At 37.1% G+C, this 25904-nt stretch overlaps 2 protein-coding genes across 3 annotated transcripts in view; both read left to right on the top strand.

Moving 5' to 3' along the window:
- LOC306842756 (IQ motif-containing protein H-like) overlaps nt 1–9540 on the top strand; it is a 28205-nt gene extending 18665 nt beyond the window's left edge. Inside the window, exons 16-21 of the mRNA XM_079373814.1 lie at nt 9–295; nt 5004–5174; nt 6986–7111; nt 7199–7260; nt 7671–7779; nt 8891–9540. Of these exons, the coding sequence (XP_079229940.1) occupies nt 9–295; nt 5004–5174; nt 6986–7111; nt 7199–7260; nt 7671–7779; nt 8891–9028 (893 nt within the window). The 3' untranslated portion in view covers nt 9029–9540. The remainder of the gene's footprint in view (nt 1–8; nt 296–5003; nt 5175–6985; nt 7112–7198; nt 7261–7670; nt 7780–8890) is intronic.
- Nucleotides 9541–10496: 956 nt separating this feature from the next.
- LOC306842876 (uncharacterized protein C15orf61-like) lies at nt 10497–11882 on the top strand. Of its 2 annotated transcripts, XM_079374028.1 has the most exons (3): nt 10497–10660; nt 10736–11101; nt 11192–11882. In XM_079374028.1, exons 2-3 carry the CDS (start codon nt 10759–10761, stop codon nt 11317–11319), a joined length of 471 nt encoding a protein of 156 aa, XP_079230154.1. In that variant the 5' UTR covers nt 10497–10660; nt 10736–10758; the 3' UTR covers nt 11320–11882. The 2 variants fall into 2 exon arrangements, with proteins under 2 accessions (XP_079230154.1, XP_079230153.1); XM_079374027.1 differs by having other exon boundaries at nt 10497–11101.
- The last annotated feature ends 14022 nt before the right edge of the window (nt 11883–25904 follow it).

Below are 25904 nucleotides of genomic sequence, written 5' to 3'. Positions count from 1 at the left end.
TTCCAAAGGTGGAGTCATAGAAGCCTTCCCGCCTTCGGATAGTGTGACGTGTCTGACGGTGGATCTTCTGGTGGAGCCGGGAGGAGATGTTTGCATGCTGTCCTGTGGAGATCAACTGCGTGGGCCCAGTGGGTTGGAAGTGGTGGGCTGCACCATTCCTCAGACCTCCATCTGCCCTGACGTCCTGCACTCCATTTGCACTCGTGTGGGTCAGGCCTGTCAGCAGCGCTCCATCATGGGCCACATCGCCCTAGATCTAGTCACCTTTCTAGATCCCAGCAACCTGGAGCAACAGGTTAGGAAAAATAATAGCCAGTTCAGTACCTGGTCTTTAAAACACTTACATAAAAACACTTTATTTTTACACTACCATTCAAATGTTTGGGGTCAGTAAGATTTAGAGTAAGAATACTTGTAGTCAGATGCATTAAATTGATCAGTACCAGTGAAGCCTATTACATTGTTACAAAAAATGTTATTTCAACTAATGTTTGTTTGAATTTGTATTCATCGAAGAATCCTGAAAAAAGGTATCATGGTTTCTACAAACATTTTAATCAGTTTAAGGATCTTGTGACGCTGAGTAATTGCTGCTGAAAATTCAGAATTGTCACCAGAGGAACAAATAACATTTTAAAATATATTAAAAACAATTATTTTAAATTGTAATAATATTTCACAATACTGTCTTACTGTGTTTCAGATAAGGCAAATGCAATATTATATATTATACATTTTATATGTATTTTATTTTCATATGCTTTATTTATTTTTAATAATGTTTTGCTTTAAAGATATGACGCAGCATATAGTAGTCACTTATTAATGTACATTTGAAAATGAATATAGATAACATATAAGCTAAATTTTTGGGTATGACATTATGCAATACATTCCAGTACATTTATAGGTATGACATTAGGCAGTACATTGGGCTAGAATAGATAATGCTTTTAAGAACAGAATATAATGGTAACATTTACGCATTTGTCAGACACTTTTTTTTTTTTTTTTCCTTAGTAATTTATACTGCAAGGTATACGGTTTTATCAGCAGTGTTTTCTGGGAATCGAATCCATGCACAACCTATTGGAACAATGGAAGCACTCAGCTCTTCTATCTTTTATCAAACAAGCTATCTCTGAAACAAATTGACCCTTAAATGTCAGTGGTGTGTTTTACAGCTCTATGGAAACAGAACCTGCCATATTAAGAAGCTGTTGAGAGTGAGATGGGATCTGACATGTGGCACTGTTCTGTCAGAGCCCGTAACACTGTTCTCACCTTAGAATATAGATAGTGTGAGAGTTCAATCTACTGGTTCGGGGCTCTTATTGAGATATTATAGGACACTCCTATAGGTTCCCCTTAAGAGCTGTACAGATGAGAGAATGACCAGGAGCTAATGTGCCAAAAGGCTATCTAATAAACTGTCAGGTCTTATTGTGTCAATAAACTAATTCCCCTTTTAAGGCCTTGCCCCCTGACCTTACAACACCCCTGCTATGTAGTGGTGTCAGACAGGAGGTCAGGCTGGAGTGTCTTTTCCTCAGACGTTGGGGTTCTTGGTCACTGTCAAGACAGATTGAACACTGTAATGCTTTTGCTCGCACATTACTATTGATGTTCTTTTTAGCTCGGTTATTTGTGAGATTTTCTCATTATTTTTTCAATTTCTGTAAAAACTGCGTTAAGACACTACACTGAGTAAATTTTAGAGACTATGTGCTCGTGCAGTTATCTAAAGACCGTTTTATTTCTAATCTTTTTGACAGCATAAGATAATGTAGTAACAGTTAATCTAGTTGTTAATTTAGACCTCATGAAGCTCATTTTAAGGTTACCTATATGAACATTTTTTACAGTGCAGAGCCACCCCTAACAGTAGGAGGTTAACTAGCATTCCTTGCATTTCAGACCATTCACTTTACATCTCTGCCAAAGGACATGACAACTGAAAAATCTCTGCAGGGGAAAAAGGAGGGGATGCATTAAAACAAATTTGAGTCTAATGTAGAAAAAATGGTACGGATTTGACCTCACTGACCTCGCTGTGTTAGATATTGATTTAGTGATTTTTCAAAACTTGTGTTTCTAAATTTATTTCTGTTTATTAAGTCATGGAATGTGAATATCCCCTGTGGAAATGTTGTACATAGTGCAGATGATAAGTGAGCAAAGAAGTGATTATATAACTAGGCAACATGATGCATAATTAATTAGAGTACTGTGATTTTTATCAATGGTCCCTGCTGGCAGGCCTAAGATGGAAATGTGTCTGGTCACACTGTTCTTTTAGCGATTCCCACTGCCACTAGAGGGTGGCAGATCACACTTGCATTGTATTCACTACATCTGTCACTATTGCATACAGAAGACCTCCTCTCAGTTGTTCTTAATGTTTCAGGGCCCTTTGCAGGGATGGACTGACCTTTTGGTGTAAGCTAAAGCTTTTGTTTGTGTTGTAATCATGTGTGTATGTTCTTGAAATTTATGAGACGTTACGGCTCTGAAAAATAGCTTATGATATTTACTTAACACAGAAAGTCTTAAGCCCCCATTGTGTCAGCAGTTGATTTTTACAGCTCCATATGCACATTATGCTATTTATCATTCTGAAATGGTGAAATGCTATAGAACAGATATATTTTCAAATGAATGTCACATGCTGCTGTTTTAATCATTGACTCAGTTGGCATGCTGTGATTTTAAAATAGATGATTGACTTTGGAAGTCAGAGAACGGCAGCTTTTTTAGATAAATTACGCACTGAGGTGGAATGTACTCTTCCACAGAAACAGAACATTTCGCACTTGAATCTCATACAGTCTCCTGATAGAATAGCTTTTACTCCAAATGAAAGTAATTCATACATTATTCTTATTGAATAGCACCAGGATTGTCTATATTGTAGATTCACAGAGGCGCGGGATGAGTTTTATTCAGCGTGTCTTACAGAGAATAAACTGCACACACAATTAAAAGCGACAAAAGGAATTCAGACGGATAAATCCAAACATTACTGTCCCATCTCTCCTGGCACAGAGGCAGACAGATCTGCCAGACTAGTGCTAACCTGTCTCTATTTAAACATCAATTTACATTCAAACCTGTTGCTAAAAGCAGTCTGTATTTGTTGTATGTGTGGGGGAGAGGTGGGTCGCATGTGTTTGCCCTTGCAGGCTTGCTTCACATTGTGTGCGAAGGGAGGCTCAGCTGCAAGATTGCAGTTTTTAATGAAAGTGAAGGGGCTATAAAAGACAGGTACAATCTGGGCGTATATATCAAGCGCCTTTGTTAAGGTTGACAATGAAGCAGGCTTGCCAGATTCTACAGACTGGCTAAATGGTCCCACCTATCCCACAAACACAGGTATTAACTATGATTGGGAGGCACTGCTGGGTGAATTCGGCTCTCTATATTGAGGTCTTCCTGTAAGCCTGGAGTCCTGTTTTCAAAGGTCATTGCTTTACTTATTTCTAAAAGGAATTTCTTTTTTGATTGCTTAGTTTTTCAAAGAACTTTAAAATTGTTTTTTTGGAAAGTCAAATTTTGAATGAAAGGAATAGTTCACCCAACAATGGAAATTTGTTGAAAATGTACTTGCCTTCAGGCCATCCAAAATCTAGATGAGTTTGTTCACCAATGGATCTTTCGCAGGTAATGGTTGCCATCAGAATGAGAGACCAAACAGCTGATAAAAACAAAACAATAATCCACAAGTGATCCACACAATTCCAGTCCATCAATTAACATATTGTAAAATGAAATTTGTGTTTAACCTTAAACTGTTGCTTCCAGCTAAAAATGAGTTCTCATTCCATAATATTGCTTCCTTCAGTAAAAAAGTTGTTTGTCTGAATCAGGAGAGAAATATGGGTCGAGCAATGTTTACATACAAAAACAGTCCAAAACAGTTTTAAACAAATATGTTGACGTGAGAGGACAACAGAGGATGGACCTTTTCACTGGAGGAAGCATTATTATGGCCATGGATTATGGACACCTTACTGATGGACTGAAGCTTTTTACTTCACAAGATGTTAATTAATGGACTGTAGTCTCATTCTGATTCTCTCATTCCGCCACCCATTCACTGCTAAATTTATTCAAATCTTTTCCGATGAAGAAACAAACACATCTACATTTAGGATGGTCTGAGGGTGAGTACATTTTCTGCAAATTTTCATTTTTGGGTGAACTATTCCTTAAACTAAGTAATTTTGGAAAGATTAATCTGGAGGACACAACATCATCTTTTATATTAGTTACAACAGAGGAATATATTTTCTGGATAAAAGGACGGAATAAAACAAGCAAATTACATAAACAATCCTTTATTCTCTTTCTTTTTAATAGTTTTTATATACTGAAATTAATTGGTGTTTGGAGCTGAAATTAAGCCAGTGTAAAGAAATGATTCGGTTCACTGTATTTCAGCATGTGAACATTGAGCATGATACTGTGATCATAAAGTGTTTTCAGCAGCGGGGCCACCATTTGCATTCGCTGGCAGCAGCGTTTAGGTTGACAAATAGGGACGACAGGAGAGTCAGCCAACTGCCACTTAGTTATTAACAACTCCTTCACTGGTGATTTATTTGCCACTTTTTGAAGAGAGGGCATAGCTATTAGATTATTATCAGGGAAAATTAGCCCTGTTTAAGCATGAGGCCACGACTGGGCCTGACCCCTTAATATCCTTATAATGATGCCATTAACCATACAGATGTGAAGAGAGTCTCCAGTTGGGCTTTAGACACAGTATGCTACTCTCTCTCTCTCTCTCTCTCTCTCTCTCTCTCTCTTTCTCTCTCTCATACACACACAATGTCTGTTGAGCTCTGTTTTTTTCTGCAAATACAGTTTTGAAATGTCCATCTGACTGTTTGTTAAAAAAATTCTGCCATTGTCTACTTGTTGGCTAAAAATAAGTGAATAGTTATTTTGATTTATGGGTTGTATTTGTTGACTTATGTCTGTGTGCACTGGTTTGTATTTAGGTATGGGCTATTGATCTTGACCTGGGCTACAGTAACCAGTTGGCCATGACACAGCTGATGCTCATGATGACGAGGGGGACGCTGGACTGCCGCACCAGTAAATTGGAGGTTCCTCCTCCAGTCAGAGACGTGAAGACATCCGTACGCAATGCTAGAGTAAAGACTAAAGCTGTAAGAATCTGTAAATTCAATTAAAATATCCACTTTCTCTTACATTAAAACATATTCAAGACTTTTTTTTTTTTAATAGTTCAGTAACAGCCTTAAAAGAGATAAGTAAATCAAAAATGTAAATTCTGTCATTGACTCACCCTCATGACATTCTAAACCTACCTAGGTTTGGGATAGGTAAGATTTTAAAAATATTTTTGAAAGAAAATTCTTATGTTCACCAAGGCTGCATTTATTTGATCTAAAATACAGTAAAACGATAATATTTTGAAATATTACAATTTAAAATGACTGTTTTCTATTATAATAGTGGATCAGTGTCACATAGTCCTTCAAAAATCATTCTGATTATCAGTCTTATTAACAGTTGTGCTGCTTAACATTTTTGTGGAAACTGACATTTTTTCCGGATTCTTTGAGCAATAGAAATGTCAAAAGACCTGTATTTATTTAAAATAGAATTTTATTGTAACAATATAAAAGTATTTACTGACAATTTTAATCAATTTAATGCATTCTTGCTTAATACAAGTATTAATAAAGCCAATGCAATAAAGTGGGTGGGGACCATGGGATGTCAAAAAGTACCATGAAATTCATGAAAGTCATTCGTGGTCACCATTCACTTTCAATGCATGGAAAAGAGCAGCATGGGTATGCTTATCTTCTTTGTGTTCCACAGTAGAATAAAGTCATACAGGTCCTGAGGGTGAGTAAATGATGACAGAACTTTACATTTTGGGTGAAAAACGTCACTTTAAAGGTTACGCTCTAAACTGTTTGGGGTTCTTTTAGCTCTTTAAAGAACAAGAATGTCATTATCCCGAATGTGTTCCCTGAGACCGGACCAGAGAGCAATAAAAGTCCACTGCTGAATATTATCCCGATAATTCACGGCATCCATAAAGATTGATCTAGCTAAGCTTTGTTGTTTTATTTTGGTTAAATACAACTAAACGCTGTAATTACGCTTCCGACCTGATTGGTGTTTAGAAGAAGCTGAATTCATTATCATTTTGATAGATGAGTCTAAATAATCAGCCCATAAATAATGCATACCATATTCATTATGCATGTGTATGCATGCCTGAGCACCTCATCAACCTGATGCCAGCCCCTAAACAATAGACTTCCTTTATTAACGGCAAACCGGAGTTTACGCTTGTTAATCTGCGACTTGTATTATTTTATCAAACATTCATTTAGTTTGTATGTGCTTGTATCGCCCGGCTCCCGCCTGCCTGTCTTAATGGCTCCAGCTTTGGCCATCATTCAGGCCCAGAATATTACAAACACAATTAAAACCCTGCAGGAAAAACTTTTTATTGTTGTTTGAGGATAGTGTGTCTGACAGCTGAAAACAGTTCCATAGAAGAGAATTACTCATGCCCCACACACCGCGCAAGGGCTTTACCTTCCGCTTCATATCTGTCACTGAGAATATGCCTCATGCCCTCTACGAGTCCTGCCACTGTTTACTAATCCGCTCCTGTGGCGTTCTTTTAGACACATCTTTTATCTGCCGTGTCTGTGTGCGTCATTGGGTTTTAGAGGAAACCTTTCTGTTTTCTGCAGCGGTATAACCTAATAACGCAGGACTCTTTCTCCCCAGTGCCCTATATTACTATGAGACTAATGCCTAATATTTCTCAGTGTAGGCTTTTGAAACCCTTCTATTTGTTTTTAGCGTGGCTGTTATTGCTGTCCCCGAGAGGTCAATTTATCATTTAGATGTACTGGTCAAATTTTTAGTAACAGAATCACATGCAGTTTGTTGCTTAACTCTCTGTGTGTGTGTGTTCTCTCCTCAGAAAACCCCAGTGACTAATCGCTTTGCAGTGATGTGCACCCGACTTCTTCACACCAATCTTTCTTTGGTATATTATAGCACATTTTTTCTGATGTGCAAAGCACAGGGCATAGGTTATGATGTCAAGGTAAAACCTTTGCTTGTTTTCTAATAATACAACTGGAGTTCTTTGATTACAGAGCATGTGTTTCAATATATTTTATATGTGTTTCAGGCAAGGCAAGGCACTGTGTTCGCCCTCCATGACAGCAGAGATCGAAGAAGCCTTGGCATGCTGTGAGTTCCCACAAGAAGCAGGCAGACGCATTACCCTTATATTTCTCTGGCTCTGTTTTCCCTTCCTCTGTCCCCATTACCATTAGAGATATATCTAGACCTTGAGCACACTCCCAAGAGCAGATTAAACATTATGTAGTGAATACCTCAACCCGAAATGTGGCAGCGCACAAAATACTGCCAAGGCGAATTAAAGGCATTCATCACATAAATCCTATACCTATCCCATTGAAGCCCTGCTTTCTTTCCTCATTTCTCCCTGAAGAATAGCACACTCTTTAAGGCTGAGAGTTCTCATTAAGCTCCTTACAGCCCCACAGCCAAACAAGGTGATTGTTTTTTTGTTTTTCTCTGATGATGGTTCTGGGGGATCATTAGTAAGCTCGTTTGTTTCTGTGTGTCGTTAACAGAACAATCTCGGAGGATCTCCAGGGAGCTTTGCTGACCTTTGCTCGCAACCTGTCAATCATTCATCAGGAAATATCAGCTCCAAATATGCAAGGAACAAACAATTTTAAGGTATGCGGATGGCGATTTTTCTTAACCTACTCTTAAAAGACGTGCTAATAGTATGTTCTTCACAGAAAAAAATACCATTCAGATGTTTCACGTTCAGATCATGTATCTACAGTATAAATTACAATTTAATTATAAAAAGGTACAAAGCTGTCACTGATCCGATACCATAAGGTACAAAAGCACCTTAAAAGTGCTTATATTAATATCCCAGTGAATGTTTTTGTCTGAGAGTGTAGGACATTAATCATAATGATTCTTGATGGTTTCACCAGATTACATATTATAATATTCTTTTCAAACACTCAGGGTCACATTACAAAGACAAAAAATGAACTGTGACCATCAAATAATTAACAAAAATATATCCACAATGCAGCAGTAAGAATCAATCACTTGGTAGAGAAGTTGTATCAAGTCCACTACTCCAACACTTTCTCCAAAAGGCTCTGCAAAACTTTAGTGTAATGTTAGTAATAATAAACTTCATCCTTCACAGTGTTCAAGGTTATTTAATTTAATAATCTCATATTTTAAGTCAAACTGAAACTTGGGACAACAACTGGCAGCATATTACCTTTGGCAAATGATGAATAGACTGGGCCATACAGGTTCAGCGAAAAAGAAACGTTAACTTCCAGTTTGCACAGAACTGTTTATCGCAATCTTTTCTAAATATGCTATTCTAAATTAATTATTGTTAGTTTATTATTATCGACATTATACCAAGGTTTTTCTGGGACCTCTTGGGGTGAAGAGTAATGAATTTGAGCTTTTGGTCAAAATCAGATGAGAACTCATCATACTTGAGCACATGTTTTGAGAAAATGTCAATTGTGCGTCATAATAACATTTTATACAATACACAAGGCTTTAACTTAACTTCCTAAAGGCTTTATCTCTGTCTATATTATCTGCAGCTGAAGTCATTCAAATGTTGAACTCTGTAGACAATGTTGGATACTGTGAGTGAACTGTAGATTCATGGACACTTCCTGAATAGCTGCATTCAACACAGTGTTACTTAATTTTATAGAGGAATTCTATTTCACTGTTCAGTGGTAAGAGGTTAGGATCTGTAGTCTGAATGTCTGCTATTGTTTGCTTTTATAAGGGCCTTATCAAGGACATCGAGGAAGTCCTGGGCATGACCATACAAAACCAAACCACATCTCAAGAAGAAAAGGAGATTACTGCAGCCGAAAGCGAACAGTTATCATCTCATAAACCTCACAGATCAACCCTAAATTAATCGGCATGCTTATAGAGTATCATACAATAGCATTTACACATTCAGTTATAATTGCTGTTACCAAACATTTCTATAGAACTTAGTTATAGCTGTAAAGTGGCTAACATACAGTAACATTAAAAGGAGATACACACATTTATAAATCTGCAGGAGTGGATTTCTCCATGATTTTTTAGATCACATTGTTATAGTGGTCTAAAATATCGTACAATATTTATATCTAGAAAGATTAACAATGCGAACAGGATAATTACATTTAAGTTACATGTGCCATTTGTGACATTTAGCTCTTAATAGCTAGAGATACGAGAGGAATGTTGCTTAATCGGTAAACTATATAATGCATACATTATAATCACTCAAAAAAATACATTTTGATAGTTGTTATTAGATATTTATAATGTACATTACAATGCACTCGATTCTAAACAGTAGCAACATCTAGTTAATAATTGGATCTGTTGTAAGTTATTTCAAGAAAACCTTCAATAAATTATAAAGTTTTTGTGGATTCAGGAGTTTTTTTATTAAATCAAAAAGCCTTTTAAATATTAAAAGACTAATATCTGAAATTGAGTTATTAAATCTAACTGTAACCAGTTATATATGGCTGTGATTAGCTGATCAATAAACAAACTTAAGTAGAGTTGATATGTACGGAAGCGTATTGCATTCACTTGAGGAAAAAAAATCTACTCTGTTTTTCTGAATTAACGAGTTAATTATCTCAGAATTACGAGATAATTTTTCATTAAAAAAAGTTTTTGCTCTGCTTTTCTGAATTAACGAGTTAATTATCTCAGAATTACGAGAATTTTTAATGAAAAAAAAAGTTTTTGCTCTGTTTTTCTGAATTAACGAGTTAATTATCTCAGAATTACGAGAATTTTTAATGAAAAAAAAGTTTTTGCTCTGTTTTTCTGAATTAATGACTTAATTATCTCAGAATTACAAGATAATTTTTCATTAAAAAAAGTTTTTGCTCTGTTTTTCTGAATTAATGACTTAATTATCTCGTAATTCTGAGATAATTAAGTCATTAATTCAGAAAAACAGAGAAAAAACTTTTTTCATGAAAAATTATCTCGTAATTCTGAGATAATTAAGTCATTAATTCAGAAAAACAGAGAAAAAACTTTTTTTTCTTTAAAAATTATCTCGTAATTCTGAGATAATTAACTCGTTAATTCAGAAAAACAGAGTAGATTTTTTTTTCCTCAAGTGAATGCAATACACTTCCGTAGATATGTAATTGACCAACATATAAAATAATCACAATTATTACATTTTTCCTAATAAATCCAATATTTTGTGTGTGTGTGTTAAATACAATGGATATTTAATATATCCAATTTTTGTTCTATTAATGTATTGTCTTTTATATGTGATTCCATTTATGAATGGAAGTCTATGTGTGCAGATATGAAGATACTACGGAGGGCAAATAGGAACAAAAAAGCACTCGGTTGTTTCTTCCCGGAGAAGATATTAACCGGACCAGTGAAGGTTGAACGCCTTTTATATTTCTGAAAAAAAAACAACAACAAAAAAACTAGCTCATTACTCGTATTTTCTTAAAAGCAGTGGAGTAGTAATATAAATGTTTGTCAAACTAGTATGAAAGCCGTACCGGTAAGTTGTATAACCTTCAGTGACAACCGAACCGACTTGTACAACAGCTGCGCTTAAACGTCTTTTTGATATTAGACCACTTTAGGGTTTACTCAGCTATGACAGCGATTCTACGCAGAATCCACGGTGGCTTTCTGAAAGTGGCGCTGTTCCCCAGCAGCTTTGGGAATAAAGCGCCTCGTCCTGCCGCCTCTGAAGTACTAACGTGTCACCTCACTCAGCGCGCGCTGCCGCCCTGGACTTCATTCTGCGTGCGCTACCGGGATGTCGTCAACGACCAGTTCGGTCTGTCAAACTTCAACTGGCAGGTGCAGGGAGCGAACTACCACATCCTTAGGACCGGCGCTTTCCCTTTTATCAAATACCACTGCACCAAAGCAGCTCCACAGAATCTGGAGTTTGAAAATACGTTTTTTGGTGTATTGAAAGTCATCAATCTAGGTAAGTTAAAGTGTTAGTTACACGTTTTATTTTATGTTTCTGACAGCACACTAATACATTTGTGTTTTTTTCTCTCTCTCTTTCTTTAAGGTATCCCATGCTTGGCATATGGCTTGGGTTCATGGATGGTGGTTGGAGTGACAGAGATAGTTCAGACCTCTGCAGGACCTGTTACTGTTTACTTTGCATACAAGGAGGTGGAGGGTGCTCAGTTTTAATATCAGAGATACAACGAGTATTTGAAAAGAAGGACTTGAGTTTCACAAGAAAATGTTTGTCACAGACTGTCTGAAAACTTGTATGAATGGCCAAGTGCGACTTGAAATACACAAATGCACTTTTGCACAAAAAATTAAATTATTAATTTTAAACTTTGGGGTTTTCTTTTCAGTATTACACATTTGTATTTATTAATTAGTATTATTAGTATTAATATCAGATTGATAACTACAAGTTAATAAAAAAATAATAAGAAAACCTAAATATAATATTTATTTAACAATAGTATTTGACAAAAAATGGGAAATTAGTGAAGCTGTATACATTGATAAATGCTAAAAGATTAAAACTGCTGATTAAAATTTTCATCAGAATGTTCAAGAAAATGTAATATTTTCAATGTAAAGGTATGGATTTTATTATGTCTTTTATTTTTTTTATCAAATTGGCTATTGTGTCACTCATCCATTTGGTATAAATAGGCAAGTTTATTGAAATTTGACAGTTCCACTTTTTTGACAAGACTTTTTTTTTTTTTTTTTGATTAAATGGTTTTGTCACACATGGTATGCAAATTATTATGCCATTATCGTGATAATTAGGCATTATTGTGATGCCTCTGATGTGTTCTTTGAAGTTTACAAGCTCTGAAACTCCTTGTTTTCCCACTTGTTTTCTTCCCTAAAGCTAATGCAGAATTTTAAATACCTTCAGCTCATTTATTTAAAGTCAAATTAGAGCTCACGCCCTGCCTGGCATATTGTCAATAGGAAGCAAGAGGGATTGTTTGGAGGACAGGTCTGATAAAATGGTTTTTAATTACAATAGAGGAAGTGTGGCCTTCGTTCAGGACCCACCCTAACCCCCTCCCCCTGTCATTCTCAGATGCTTTGATTTCTGATAATGTACTTTGCTGACTCTGGCTCTCTTCTGCAGGATCCTTCGTCACATTACCTCTGAGATCGGCTTTGACAAACTACCATATTGATTCTCTAGACTTCTCAAAGCTTTCTGCTGAGCACATTTATCAGAGGCCTCAATTCTCTGGCCTTGCCGCCTTCTCTCTTAGGTAGCTGTACCAAAGTAATAATTTCATGTATTACATGCAAATCAATGGACCTCTTTCTTGGCCTTTGTCTTGCAAACCATAATTCCAAGGGATTTTGATTTGACTGACCCATTGTGTAATGACTAAATCTAGTATGAATTATGGCAATTTCAGTGTTATAACAGGGTTTCAGTGGGTCGTGACAAAGTCTTTGAAAAGATCTTAAATCGGAGCAGAGGGTCTTAAATTCATAGTCATGGCATTAAATGGTGAATGCACTGCATGAAAATGAATATCTTTCTCAGTGTTTTTTGTTGTTGTCATTTTCCAGTGCAAATACCTAAACATTCTTAAATCATACTTGAGATGCAAAATGAAGTTTATACTTAATGAGTTTATACTTAATTCAAGGAAATCTATATTCTTGTTTTAGGTGTATTTTTCTGACCCCTTTGGTGGATTTTTGTTCTTGTTTTAATCATAGACACATTATTTTGACCATTTTCTTAGAAAATGAGACTTGTCATGTCATTTTGCTTCTCGGTGTATCATGATTTAGAAATCTTTAAACATTTGCAATGGAAAACAAGACAAAAATACAGAGGAAGTTGATCAGAAGGTACAGTAAAAATATTTCCATATACTAGTTAAATAAAGTAAAAAGTATTGGAAATTTGTTAAATGTTTGAAGTCTTGCTAATACAACTATATTTACATTTATATTTACAGAATATTTTGATGTGTTCCCCTTAATTTATTACTTACGTTTTTACTTGGTCTTAAAAGTGTCTTAAAAGTCTGAAGTTAACCTTCAAAAACCTTCAGAACCCTGTATAGCCTACAATGAATTACCAATAATCTTCATGACGAAATTATACTGTCTGATTACTGTCTACCATTATCACTGAGTGTAATACATACCTGCCTCCTTATTCCCAATATATATTCAGTCCCTATATTACATCATCAGTGAGGTGGCTAATTGGCCTTAATGGAAATCATTTAGACAGCCAGCGAAATCTGATCAGCACTATTAGCCTGAACGGCCAGCTTTTCCTCTTCATGTGAGTTAGCATGAGTGCTGAAATGCTGCGTGGGGAATGCTCAAGGAAGCATGTCTGAATCCCTCATTGACTCTTTGACCTTTTCCTCATCACTGATACTGTAGCAGACCTGGAGGAGGAGTAGAGTATCACAGCGTGGTGACAGGCCAGGCATTTGTGGCTTTGACAGGCTGACGTGAGCTCTGAGAAACTCAAGCCCATGTCGCGGTGTTCCTGTTTTTGTTCAGGCCCACAAGTGTGGTGCCAAGCCACAGGAGATGACATTAGTCTGAGCGGGTGCTTATCACTTACACCTCACCTCGGTCAACGGTCTAGGATAACGGAGCAGCAAATTGGCTACTGTAAAGTAACAGAAAATTTAACGGTGCCACGTTAAGAGATCAGTGCCTTGTTTTAAGGGCCGTGCAATCAAGATTTGTGTTTGTAATTGGAGGTCTAAATTACCCTCTCTTGAATATAAGGTACTAATCAACAAAGGATTAAGCACTTGTATTAACAAGTTCAATTACATTCAAATAAAGGAGACCAAGTTTAAATCTTTAAATACAAACACTATTTACATCTTCGGTAACTAATGAAAATGTGAAAGCTGGATTTGATCGTGATATGGGGGGGGGGGGGGGGGATTCAGAGCTACATGGTGCATTGTCTATTATTTAGCAAGAAAAATCACATTATTTTTGGTTGACTTGGAGATGTATGGGTTTGGCAGAAACAATTATTGTATGAATAACCCCTGCAGCTAATTCTGTGAAGGTTATCATTGAGTTCTCAGACCAACTACGGGCTCCTCTTCCTCGCAGGCTGCTCTATCAGCAGGGGGATGTCAGCTGCATTACAGTTTGTGTCATCTGTTCCAGGTACGCCATGATCTTCATGTCAACAGAGGTGCTGAGACAAATAGGTTTGGAATTGAACTTTTTTTGTCAGAAGTCATTAAATGATGGTGACAAACCAAGGTAAGCAATTATAGCTCACTGAATCACGTTCATGAGGACATCTTCAAGAATGTCACAAATCTGCCAGTATATTAATTGCATTTGTGTCTCGTGATATTACAGCATTGGCTGCAGTCCTAAATTCTGATTAAATTCATTTTAGTGTGGAAAGAGATTTTCTTTTAAAGAATAGGATCACTATTAAGAGTGTAATTTACTTTCTAATGAAACTATCATGTGACTTTCCTGTAGGTAAATATACAAAATATAATTTCTTTACATACATTATTGTCAGTTGCTTGGTTTGGATTATCTTCAGTTTCACAAATACCATTCTTGTTGGATCCAGTCTACAAGTAGTAGTAGGTGAAGTTGAGAATTGTTATATAACACATTTTTTTTTTTTTTTTTTTAATGACTGTAGGCCTAGTTGGTTACACCATTTAATTTCAAACTTCAAGAGTTGTCCACATTTATCTGCCATGAATTGAAGTTTGGAAATCTTGAACTTATCCCTAAACTGTGTAAATTAATGTCAAGTATAAAGAGTGCTTTTGTCACAACCTGAGTTGTAACTTGCGCAGTTGAAATTGCTACATGTGCTTATTTTATTACATGCATGAAGTCTTCCCTCCCCCACCCTATTCCATTTTAAGCATTCCATTTCAAAAAGTATTAAGGGAAAATATAATAAGAGGTGGCTTTTGCATTTGTAAATGCATTTACACAGCAACTACGACTGTATACTTTGATACTACAGGCCAAGGTGGGTCTGGGAAGGCAGAATTTAGTCTTTGAGCAGGCACATAGCAGCCTTAACTCTGTTGTGTAAAGACAGCTTTAGTCACTTTCACAATTGTCAGATTTTGGCTTAGACGCTGTCCAAGTTTTTGTGAGATAATTTGAAGTAAATTGCCGTTAGTGTTACAGACCTCTCTGTTTCCTCTGCCATAATATTTCTAGTTAAGTGTGTGTGCTTGTTTTTAACGTTTAGGTGATAGTTTTGAGTAACTGTTACATATTAAATGAGAATCTGATTCATATGATGCCCTTGTTATTTTGCCTGCATTAACCTGATCAAGTCAGAAATGTTATACCTCTAAATTGTTAATCCTTTATGTTTTCTGTTCAGCTGCCAGCTTAGGAGGAAGGAAGTCATATATGATGGTGATTTCATCGCTGTACTTTCCAAGTGTTGTTGTTACAACTGACCCCATGCTACAACCATTCCTGGTCTTCCGTAATGCCCTGTGATAGTAAGTATGTTTTAATAGAGATTTCCCTTATTGTATCATGTTAGCATAGCATTATCAGACAGAAAAATGAAAATGGATTTAGTGCAATTGTTAAAGCCTTAGTGATTTCTGTGTATTATAATTGCTGACCTCACACCACTGAGGCTGGAATTACTTGATGTTTTTTTCCACATGCTATTGGGTGCTGAGAGTGGTTTTTATAGAGAAGGGAAAAGCCATTAAAAATCTATTAAAGCAGATCTTTTTACCCAGAGGGGAAAGCCTTCTCATTACTAAGCAGATTGGAAGGGATGACAAGTGGCTCTATATTTCTATTTTATTTTCCTTTCTCATTTTTTTTTTTCCTCTCTGCATTTTTTATTTTGAAAAGGCCAGCTGAAAGGCAGCATGCCCACTGTGCCAATCAGTATTTCTACAGCTACAGGCTGCAGGTGGTTCCAGTGACTGTCAGTCATGCGAGGCACTGACCCTTTCAAGTCTGGATTCAGGCAAGCGATTTACGATTCACGCAGAACAATTCCTCAAGGCCGTCTCTGAAGCGCTCTTTAGTTGGTGTTTAAATAAATGCAACATTAATTAATGCAGAAGTTCATTAAAAAAGTTGTTCATTTGAAGTGCACAGCGCAGATGTTATTTATGAATGCGTGTTAATACGTGCTTTATGTTAATGGCTCATCATCTGACTGACACATCCGTGCAAATGTATCTCTAACGCGTTGTCTGAATTCATGTTTTCTGTTTTGATATTTTCGAACATTTAGCTTAATGCATTGTTTTTGGTTCTCCTTCGAGCTGATTACAACTTCACTTGTGCTTCTCCCTTGGAGCTTGGAAAATGCCTCGCTCATATTTACTGTTTACAGTGTTGACATTAAGAATAATGGATACTAATGGTGTCTCCATGAATTATTGTGAGTTAAATGAACTCTCCATTTTATTATATATTATGCAGTATTTAAAGTTTTGGGTCATTAAAACCCAGACAGCCCCTTCCCCCCGCCCCAAGTTTGTCTTTTACCCCCTGCTAGTGTGCAGCGATGCCCTTGTTGCCACAGGCTACATTATATCTGTTCTTCAGAAAAGCATTATTACAATATTCTGAACTAATGCTTTGTTTTTGCTTCTGCATTCATATTCTGTTATGTTTTTTAATTGAAGGATTTTACGCTAGTCTAAGGAACCTGAGGTGGTACGACTTGTTTATATTTATATTTAAAACAAGTATGAATGATGTAAAGCTTGTTTCTGTGGTTTAATCCAGCTTTCACTTTCTTTTCTCATTTTTTTTCACCCTTATGTGGTGCTGAAATTCCTTGGTGTGTTTTAACTGGCCTTTTAAATAATTGCTTGTAAATCTCTGATTACACTATATTATCCACAAATCTTGGGGTTCAGTCTTTTTGCCAGCTTAACAGGTTTTCTAACTGATTGGTCATAGGGCTCATTGATCTGAACTTATTGCACTTCAGTTTTTGAGTGGGAAAAAATTATTTGTGGATAATTTTCACTCAAAATCAGTGTTCACTTAAAAACTGAGGTGCATAATCTCAGATCAGTGAGGCCTACAATCAAAAACAAAACCTTTGCTAATTGAAAGAAAGCAAGTTGATAAAAAGATTGAATCCAGTATTTGGTAATAATATAGTGTAAAAAGAAATTTATATGCAATTTTTGTAAGCTGCTCATTTTTGACTAGGAACACCACAAGTGTAACAAGGTGGGGGAAATGACCAAAATAGTTTTGTTAAGTTGTTATACCCTGTGTGAGCAAAGTCATTAACTGGCATGTTCGGAAAAGAACAAATCCTCTCCAGGTCAAAATGGCTGGAACACAACATGAGGGTTAACGCTGATTCACCTCTTGAATGTGTATGGACCGTCTCTAAGGGTCGCCAAAGTTCACACATCTGCTGTTCCAAGGGCACGTTCTTTCCAGCTGGAGGTTAACGGCATCTACCAAAGGTCAAGATTTTTATTCCTCTTAGAAATGTGTATATGTGGCTCTGTGTTTTATACATCCATATGCATGCATTCTTGTAGTTACAGCAGAAATCGTGTCTAGCCATCGCAGATCTTATAGTTGCATTCAATGAAATAGCCATCCACTTTAAATACACTTTTTCAGAGAGCAAGCAGCAAAGAGCAATCCTTTACAAAGGGAAAAAAACATGGAGGAAAGAAAGTGAAATAAATCATTCCTGTTATCCACTTTGATACTCATTCTCTTTTTTTTCTCAAATGTGATGTTAGATCTCCAATTTTTCTGCAAATGAGCCCTGGCTCTCTGTAATGGCTTTCTGCTTCTCATGGGAAGTGCGAGTCGTACGCTCGACCCAAAAGCTGCTGATTGAAGAGGAAAATGTAATACAGGTGTAAAGCAGACTTGATGGGGGTCTTATGCAAGGGTTATGAATTTTAACCATTTTCATCTACACACTTGTATGTACATACATATCGAATTGGATGTGAATGTGCTGGCTGGACTGTTTGCTGCTCCACAGAGACTGGAGGGTTTCTGCTGGGCTGTTGCTAATTCCAGATGAGAGGATTGCTATTATGCTAAATTAATAGGAATTAAGGAGGATTGAGTTGGTTAAGCAAGCACTTGATTAAGCTTTGCACAGTCCAGCAGCTTCATGAATGAAGGCGATTCAGTCTGTGACTATACAGGACAATAGAACTTGGACAGAGACCTTAAGATGCTTGTTTTTTGCAAAATGGAACTATTTATTGATAATCCCCATCATAAAGATCTGAAAAATGACTCTGACAGTTTTCAGTTAAGATGCAGATGCCCTTATGTTGCACGGAAATGAATGAATCAAATGCAGTATGGGCACCCTCAGTTTCGATGAATACGAGGCCTCTGGTTTCACATTTCTCAAAAAAAAAAAAAAAAAAAAAAAAGGGAAAGTTGCAACCACCCTGTAATTTTAAATCAATGGTGTGGCTTACTAGGGTCTGTGAGGACTTAAACCGGGGTAAATGCTTGACCTGGAAAGCCAAGTGTGTGTCCATCATGGTCTCTCTTCAGGGATAAAGTAATTGATGGGTGAAGTCTTGCGGCTGCTAATTTATTACCTATATGTAAATTTAATGATGTGATTGGAAGCGTGCAGACCTGAACCCTCAGGCAACGAGGTTTATACAACAGCCCTGTTTAGTTATTGTCCAACAAAGGGGGAATTCACTTAACACAACCTGCAGAGATTAGTGGGTAATTGTTGCTATAATCGATAAGTCACCGGAGCGTAAAATAAAAGGTGCTGTTGTGTGAGGGAGGGGGTCTGAAATGGGTTTGCAGGGGCTTTTCAGTGAGTTTAGTTTAGTTTATGCTATAGATTGCATATGTTCATTTCATATCAACGCACAAGCTATGTGTCCTTTCATGCAAGCCTACATTTTGAGTTGAAGCCTGATGTTGGCATGTGAATGTACAGGAAAGAGAGTCTATGTATATTTTTATGTGAGTGGGTGCAAACAGTGGGGCTGGGTCTGCTTGGATGAGCCTCATTGTTCCTGTGCGGCCTAGTGACAATGCTGGCGGGCAGATAGGGATGAAACCTGAGCAGGGTGACAGTGATAAATAGCCCTTTTAATAACAGCTGCCCCACTTGGCCAGCCACTCACAGCCTGTGTCCTCTGTGTATTTATTTCTATGTTTATTTATGCATCTATAGCAAGAAGGAAATCACAACCGTAGGGCTCCAATATGTCTTTTTTTTGAGGGGGGGTCTGGTGATTTCACAGATTTGGATTTTTAGAGGGTGTTGTTCTCAACCCAACCAAATCGTTCATCTCTTCTCAGGTCTCCAATGACTTTGTGTTTCTGCATCAAGGCCCTTTGCAGATCCATGTTCTGGCATATTCAGCATGAGTATTGCCTGTTCTTTTTTGTGTTTCTACAGGATGACCTTAGAATAGTGATGTAGATTCTTTATTTCACATCTAATGGATTGTCTTTTTTAATAATCTATATATCTACCTATCATTCTCACTTTATTGTTCTTTTTTTATTGTTCTCTATCTATCTATCTATCTGTCTGTCTGTCTGTCTGTCTGTCTGTGTGTGTCTGTCTGTCTGTCTGTCTGTCTGTCTGTGTGTGTGTGTGTGTGTGTGTGTGTGTGTGTGTGTGTGTGTGTGTGTGTCTGTCTATCTGTCCATTTTTCTGTTTGTCGTCTATCTGTCTGTCCGTCTATCTGTATTTCTCTCAGTCTTTCTTTCTGTCATCTGTCTGTCTATCTATATCTGCCCACTGGTTAGTCTGTCTGTCTGTCTATTCGGCATCTATCTGTCCATTGGTCTGTCTGTCTATCTGTCTGTCCATCTTTCTATCTATCATCTGTCTGTCTGTCTGTCTTTCTATCCGTCATCTATTTGTCTATCTATCTGTCCATCTTTCTATCATCTGTCTATTTTTTTGTCATCTGTCTGTCTGTCTGTCTTGCATCATCTGTTTGTCTATCTATCTGTTCATAGGTCTGTTTGTCCGTCCGTCTGTCTGTCTGTTTCTCGTCTATCTCTCCCTCTATTGGTCTGTCTGTCTTTCTGTCCGTCTTTCTATCTATCATCTGTCTGTCTGTCTGCCCATTGGTCTGTCTATCTGTCTGTCCGTTTTTTCTATCTATCATCTGTCTGTCTGTCTGTCTGTCTGTCCATCATCTATTTGTCTATCTATCTGTCCATCCGTCTTTCTAACATCTGTCTATTTTTCTGTCATCTGTTTATCTGTCTGTCTATCATCTATCTGTCCATAGGTCTGTCTGTCTATCATCTATCTGTCCATAGGTCTATCTATCTGTCTGTCTGTCCGTCTGTTTGTCCTTCCGTCCGTCATCTGTCTGTCCATCTGTCCATCATTCTATCCATCGTTATATCATTTCATCACATACATTTCACAATATACCCCATTAGTGCTGTAGAAAGCTTTTCAGTGAAATTGGCTCTCTGCTTTTACACCATTTATATATCTTCCGCCCTTAAAGCATGCGTGTGGCCTGAAGAGGTTCTCTGTTGTATTTAAAGACATGCTGCTTGCTTTTATGTTGATTTTAACCAAGCCATTAGACTGAGGGCAAGTTCTTTTGTCTGCCGAAATATGACCCGGGGCTTGAATGACTGAATAGTGAAAGTCACAGCAGTATATCAGAGGTGTCAGAGCGGGTTCCTTCAGGGCACTGTCTCCCCTGCTCTCATTCAAACCAATTCTCCCACCTTAATTGGCTCAATTAGTTAAGTATCCATGTACATTATCATCTATGCATTTTTCATGATCCGTTTTAACACCGTGGCAGCATAGAACAGGGCAACTTTCGGCTATTATTTAGCATTTGGTGAAATGTTAATGTCAGAGCTAGTAACTGATTGGGATAATTAAGTAATTATAGGCAGATGTTGGAACAAATGCCAAAACAGGCTTTGCCCTGCAGAAACTTTTCTCTGCGCTGATTTTGACACCCCTGTTGTGTGGAGATATCCCAGAGGTACCTGTAAAATAGTTACAGTTTCACCCTTGTGATTATTCGGTTGGAGTCTTTGATATTGAACAAAAATGGTCTTTTATGTTATTGTGTGGAGAGGAAATGGGCTGTAAAGAGAGCGCGATCAGAATAGCAAATCACAGAACCTAATAGCCACGGCCAGCGAACCACAGCTCTGGCCTGGAGTTAACGCAGAAACATACAAACACACATTTTTTTCTTCACAAATTTTTACTCCAGATGGATTTCTGGTAAAGCCAATATGTACTAGTATGGTAGTATCGCATCAAAATAAACTGATCAGACTATTGGTAGTAAGTCAACAGAGTGCCGTGACTTCACATCAGGTGTATGGAGAGCCTGTGAATGCTTTTGACAGCTGTCATAATTGGAGTGTGGCTGGCAGGCATTGCAAAGTGTAGATCGATAAGCAGCAAATTTTCCATTAAAGAAAGATTACGTGAACATTGCTGTAAATAGCCAGGAGCAGCTCCATCACTGATACTTAAATTGGTCAACATTTTGAACGCTGTGGAGTGACACGTTAGGTACTAGTGTTGGGCAGTAAGCAATAAAAGTAGCAATAATTTTCAAAGTAGGACATATCTGTTTTTAATGTCAGAGCTGAAGGAATAATCAAATGCCCCTAAATGGTCCTTTTTCCTCTCTCTGTGTATTGATAGAAAATATAATTCATTTTACTGAATCAGTTAATTTAGATGCTTCAATAAATGAATTATTTAAAAAATATTTACTGCGTCAAGTCCATGTACTTATGTTTTCAACTCAGTTATGAAAACTGGGATGTTTTGTTGTGTTTAGCATAAATGTATCTGTTCAAGATGGATACTGATATGCACACTGAGAAAATGCATCTCTAAATGATCAAATTTGGCTCTGAATTTTGAATTATGTCATTGGATTGTTGCTTATATATAAATTGATTTGTTTGGATGGTCCTCTCTTGTTTGTAACAATGAAAATTCTGATTTGTTTAGACCAGTGGTTCTCAACCTTTTTTGACCCGAAGGTGTCCCCCATTGTACAACACAATATTCAAAAGCCTCTCATATTGGCTAAAAAGTCTTCTAGTATTGCTGCTGTAATTATGACAATGCTGCATGGTTTCAATTTGTTTTTATTAACAGTAACTGGGAATGATGTTGTACTGAATTAAACATGGATTGTTTTGTGATTCTATAAGATTTGATAAAAATAGTAGGTTTTAAGGTGGGGGAGGGGGATGATTTCAGTTTAAATAGTTTTTTTTTTTTTGGTGTAAGTATTTGAATGAGGTTTTAATTAAATAATTAAATCTAATTTTAATATAATTTAATGAGACCCCCCAAGAGGAGAATCACTAGTTTAGCCTGTACATGTAAATGAACTGATGATTCACTGATTCGAGTCCCTGTTCTACTATGTTTGTGATGTTGTGTAAATTGGAATGTTTTGTTATAGTAAACATTTACCTGTTTAAGTTTGGACTTTCACCATAATTAAGGAAAATACATCTCTAATTTATAAAATTTGGCTCTAAATTGTGCATTTTATCCTTGTATAGCATGTATACAAAGCCCCTTAAATAACTCTAACTCTAAGTAGTTTCCCCAACACTGTCTCTTTAAGATCAGGCCCTGCTCTGCATGTATGTATTAGATATACATGTAAAGCTATGTATGTATTTGTGCATCTAGACATGTATTAATGTGCAGTTATGTTTACCACCTAGGGATAACCATAATGAGACAGTGTAGTTTCATCTGGCTAGCAGTCCGAAATGCCAGAGTGCTCATCATAAACACATCATTACACATAGATCTACAGGCCACCAAGGAGCACAAATCTACAGTTAATTGGCAGAGAACTGTGAGGGATGATTAAGAAATAAAGAACGCTGGGAGCTGAAAAAAGACACAAGAAGCAAAAATCAACAGTGGCTGCAGGACAATCAATCAAATCTGTCAGCGCCTTTACCACACGGTGTAATTTATTGGAATTGTTCTTAGGAAATGGGTACACTGTGTAATGTGTAGCTAAGATCACTTTGTAACACCTCGCAGCAGTTGACATTGAAACCAATCTTGGGCTGTGTCCTTTGATCTGTGACTCTGCCCTTTGTTGTCGTTGCCGGTTTTAAGCTTTTTTAAAATGAGTAGGTGAAATCTCGGCTGGTGGTAAAACGTTTTTAGGTAGCAGTCTCTCCATAGCAGGCGGAAATTATGCACAAATTAGCAAGAAGTGACAAGGTGTCATGGGATTGGCAGTTATGACTGAGGTCAAATGCATTATTGTTTTAGGCAGGAAAATTCAGTATTGTGAGAGGGGGTCAAATGCAACATTGACAGCAGTTGATTAGGCTTTTGGAATAAATTTCTGAATAATGCATCAGTCATGTCTAAGCTGACAGTGCGCTCACTAGATGATTATCATGATGGTGTATTGCTTAAGCACAGGTTAGGTGTGTGTGTGTGTGTGTGTGTGTGTGTGCGCGCGTGCGTGCGCGCATGGCTACAGTGTTTAAATACGAGTCAGACCCGTGTGGTGTATAAAACGGCCCACTCTAACACTCTCTCTCTTTCTCTCTCCACTCTCTCACACTCTCTCTCACACACACACACACACACACACACACACACACACACACACTCTCTCTCTCGTGCACACACACTCTCTCTCTTTCTCTCTCCACTCACTCACACACACACACACACACACACACACACACACACTCTCTCGTGCACACACACACACACACATACTCTCTCTCTCTCTCTCTCTCTCTCTCTCTCTCTCTCTCTCTCTCTCTCACTCACACACACTCGCTCTCTCTCTCTCTCACACACACACACACACAAACACACAGGCTCTAGCAGACCTCTAAATCATGTTTCCTAATTCCCTGAGCCACATCTCAATCATTTTCCCTGCTAATTTGAGAGTCACCCTCATTTCTTTTTAAACGATTCATTTTCAGCACATTTGTACAGTAAATGGCCCCAATGTGTTCTACAATTTAGTCAATTACTGTTTCAGCCACTGGGGCTCCAGGGAGGCCGAGCGCACATGGCCTGAAGGTACCATCTCAATAATTGTTTCAGGAAAGTTGGGAATGGATCGGTAACGCTGTGTTCTACTTATTGAAATGTCAATTGGATCCAGGACTTCACACTTACCATTCTCTATTTATACATTTCTATGTTCCATTAAAAATGTATAGATCTCCTTTCCTCTTTATGTGTCTGACCTGAAGCAAGGAGAGTGCAACAGATGTTTGGCTCGTGTTGTTCACACTTGCTTTTTGGTTGGTGATTTTTTTTTCACTCTGTACTCAAATTGAAGGGTAAGGGATGTTCTTTTGCATGGTATCACAGGATAATTGATCGTAGTTAACGTTATGATGTTGTCTTTTTCTGTTTCTGTTGTTGGATTTGTCTTCTGCAGGAATTGCTGTGTCGTGCTTCAGTTGAAGTGAAGTGTGCAAACAGTACTAGACTCTTTGATGGCTCTCGCAAGGTAATTCTTGATTAACTGCATATACTGGTAATACTTTACAATAAAGTTCCATTTGTTCACGTTTAGTTAATGCGATTAGTATCGATAAGTAATAATGAACAGCAATCTTTCTCGGCATTTGTTAATCTAGATTAAAGGAATAGTTCTCCCGAAAATGATAATTTGCTAAATATTTACTCACCATTAGGCCATCCAAGATGTAGATGAGTTTGTTTCTTCATAACAATTTTGGAGAAATTTAGCATTACATTGCTTACTCACTAGCGGATCCTCTGCAGAGAATGGGTGCCGTCAGAATGAGAGTCCAAACAGCTGTTAAAAACATCACAATAATCCACAAGTATTCCATGTGACTCCAGTCCATCAATTAACATATTTTGAAGTGAAAAGCTGCATGTTTGTAAGAAACAAATTTGGCCAAATACCATAATCTGTAATAACACCAACATATCAAATATACCACCAACATATTTGTTTAGAACTGTTTTGGACTGTTTCTGTGCTTGATCTGTGCATATTTCTCTCCTGATTCAGACAAGATTACTTCTTTTTTTTCTTCACTATAGAAAGTAATGTTATGGGTAGAGGACACTTATTTTAGCTAGAAGCAATGTTTTGAAGTTAAAATATCTGAATGATGAATTTGTTTATTACAAATTATATGCAGCTTTTCGCTTCACAAAGTTATTGTGATGTTTTTATCAGCTGTTTGGACTGTCTTTGACGGCACCTATTCACTGTAGAGGATCCATTGGTGAGCAAGTGATGGAATGCTACATTTTCTCAAATTTATCTACATCCTGGACGGCCTGAGGGTGAGTACATTTTCAGCAAATTTAGATTTTTGGGTGAGCTATTCCTTAAATGTTAATTTGTAAATGAATTGTTAATTTATGTTCATAATAACAATGTTAATTTATACATCTTAAAATGATTCAAATGTTCAAAATGAATCAAGATGAATAAATTCTGCAAATGTTTTGTTCATTGTTTAATGCATATTACATGTTACCCTGTATTTTAGGTTTATAATAATTTTTAAAATGATGATCCTTATAGATATTTGATGTTATTTTCTGCTCCACTCCCCTCCTATTTTGTGTTTTCCATCAGGGCATAATTTAGCATTCATATTATAACTCAGGGACTCTCACTCTCCCTACATGTAATTTTTCAAAGGGCCATAAAATTTGCAGAACTTCTCCTGAGGTCCTCTTTAATTACAAATTAATTAAACCAGAATCAATTAAAAAATTAGATCCCCTTAAATGAGGTCTTAAT

This window comes from Barbus barbus (genome assembly GCF_936440315.1).
Source record: "Barbus barbus genome assembly, chromosome: 23".
NCBI classification, from domain to species: Eukaryota; Metazoa; Chordata; class Actinopteri; order Cypriniformes; family Cyprinidae; genus Barbus; species Barbus barbus.
The sequence above is the reverse complement of the archived record's forward strand: the minus strand, read 5'-3'. Positions and strand labels throughout refer to the sequence as shown.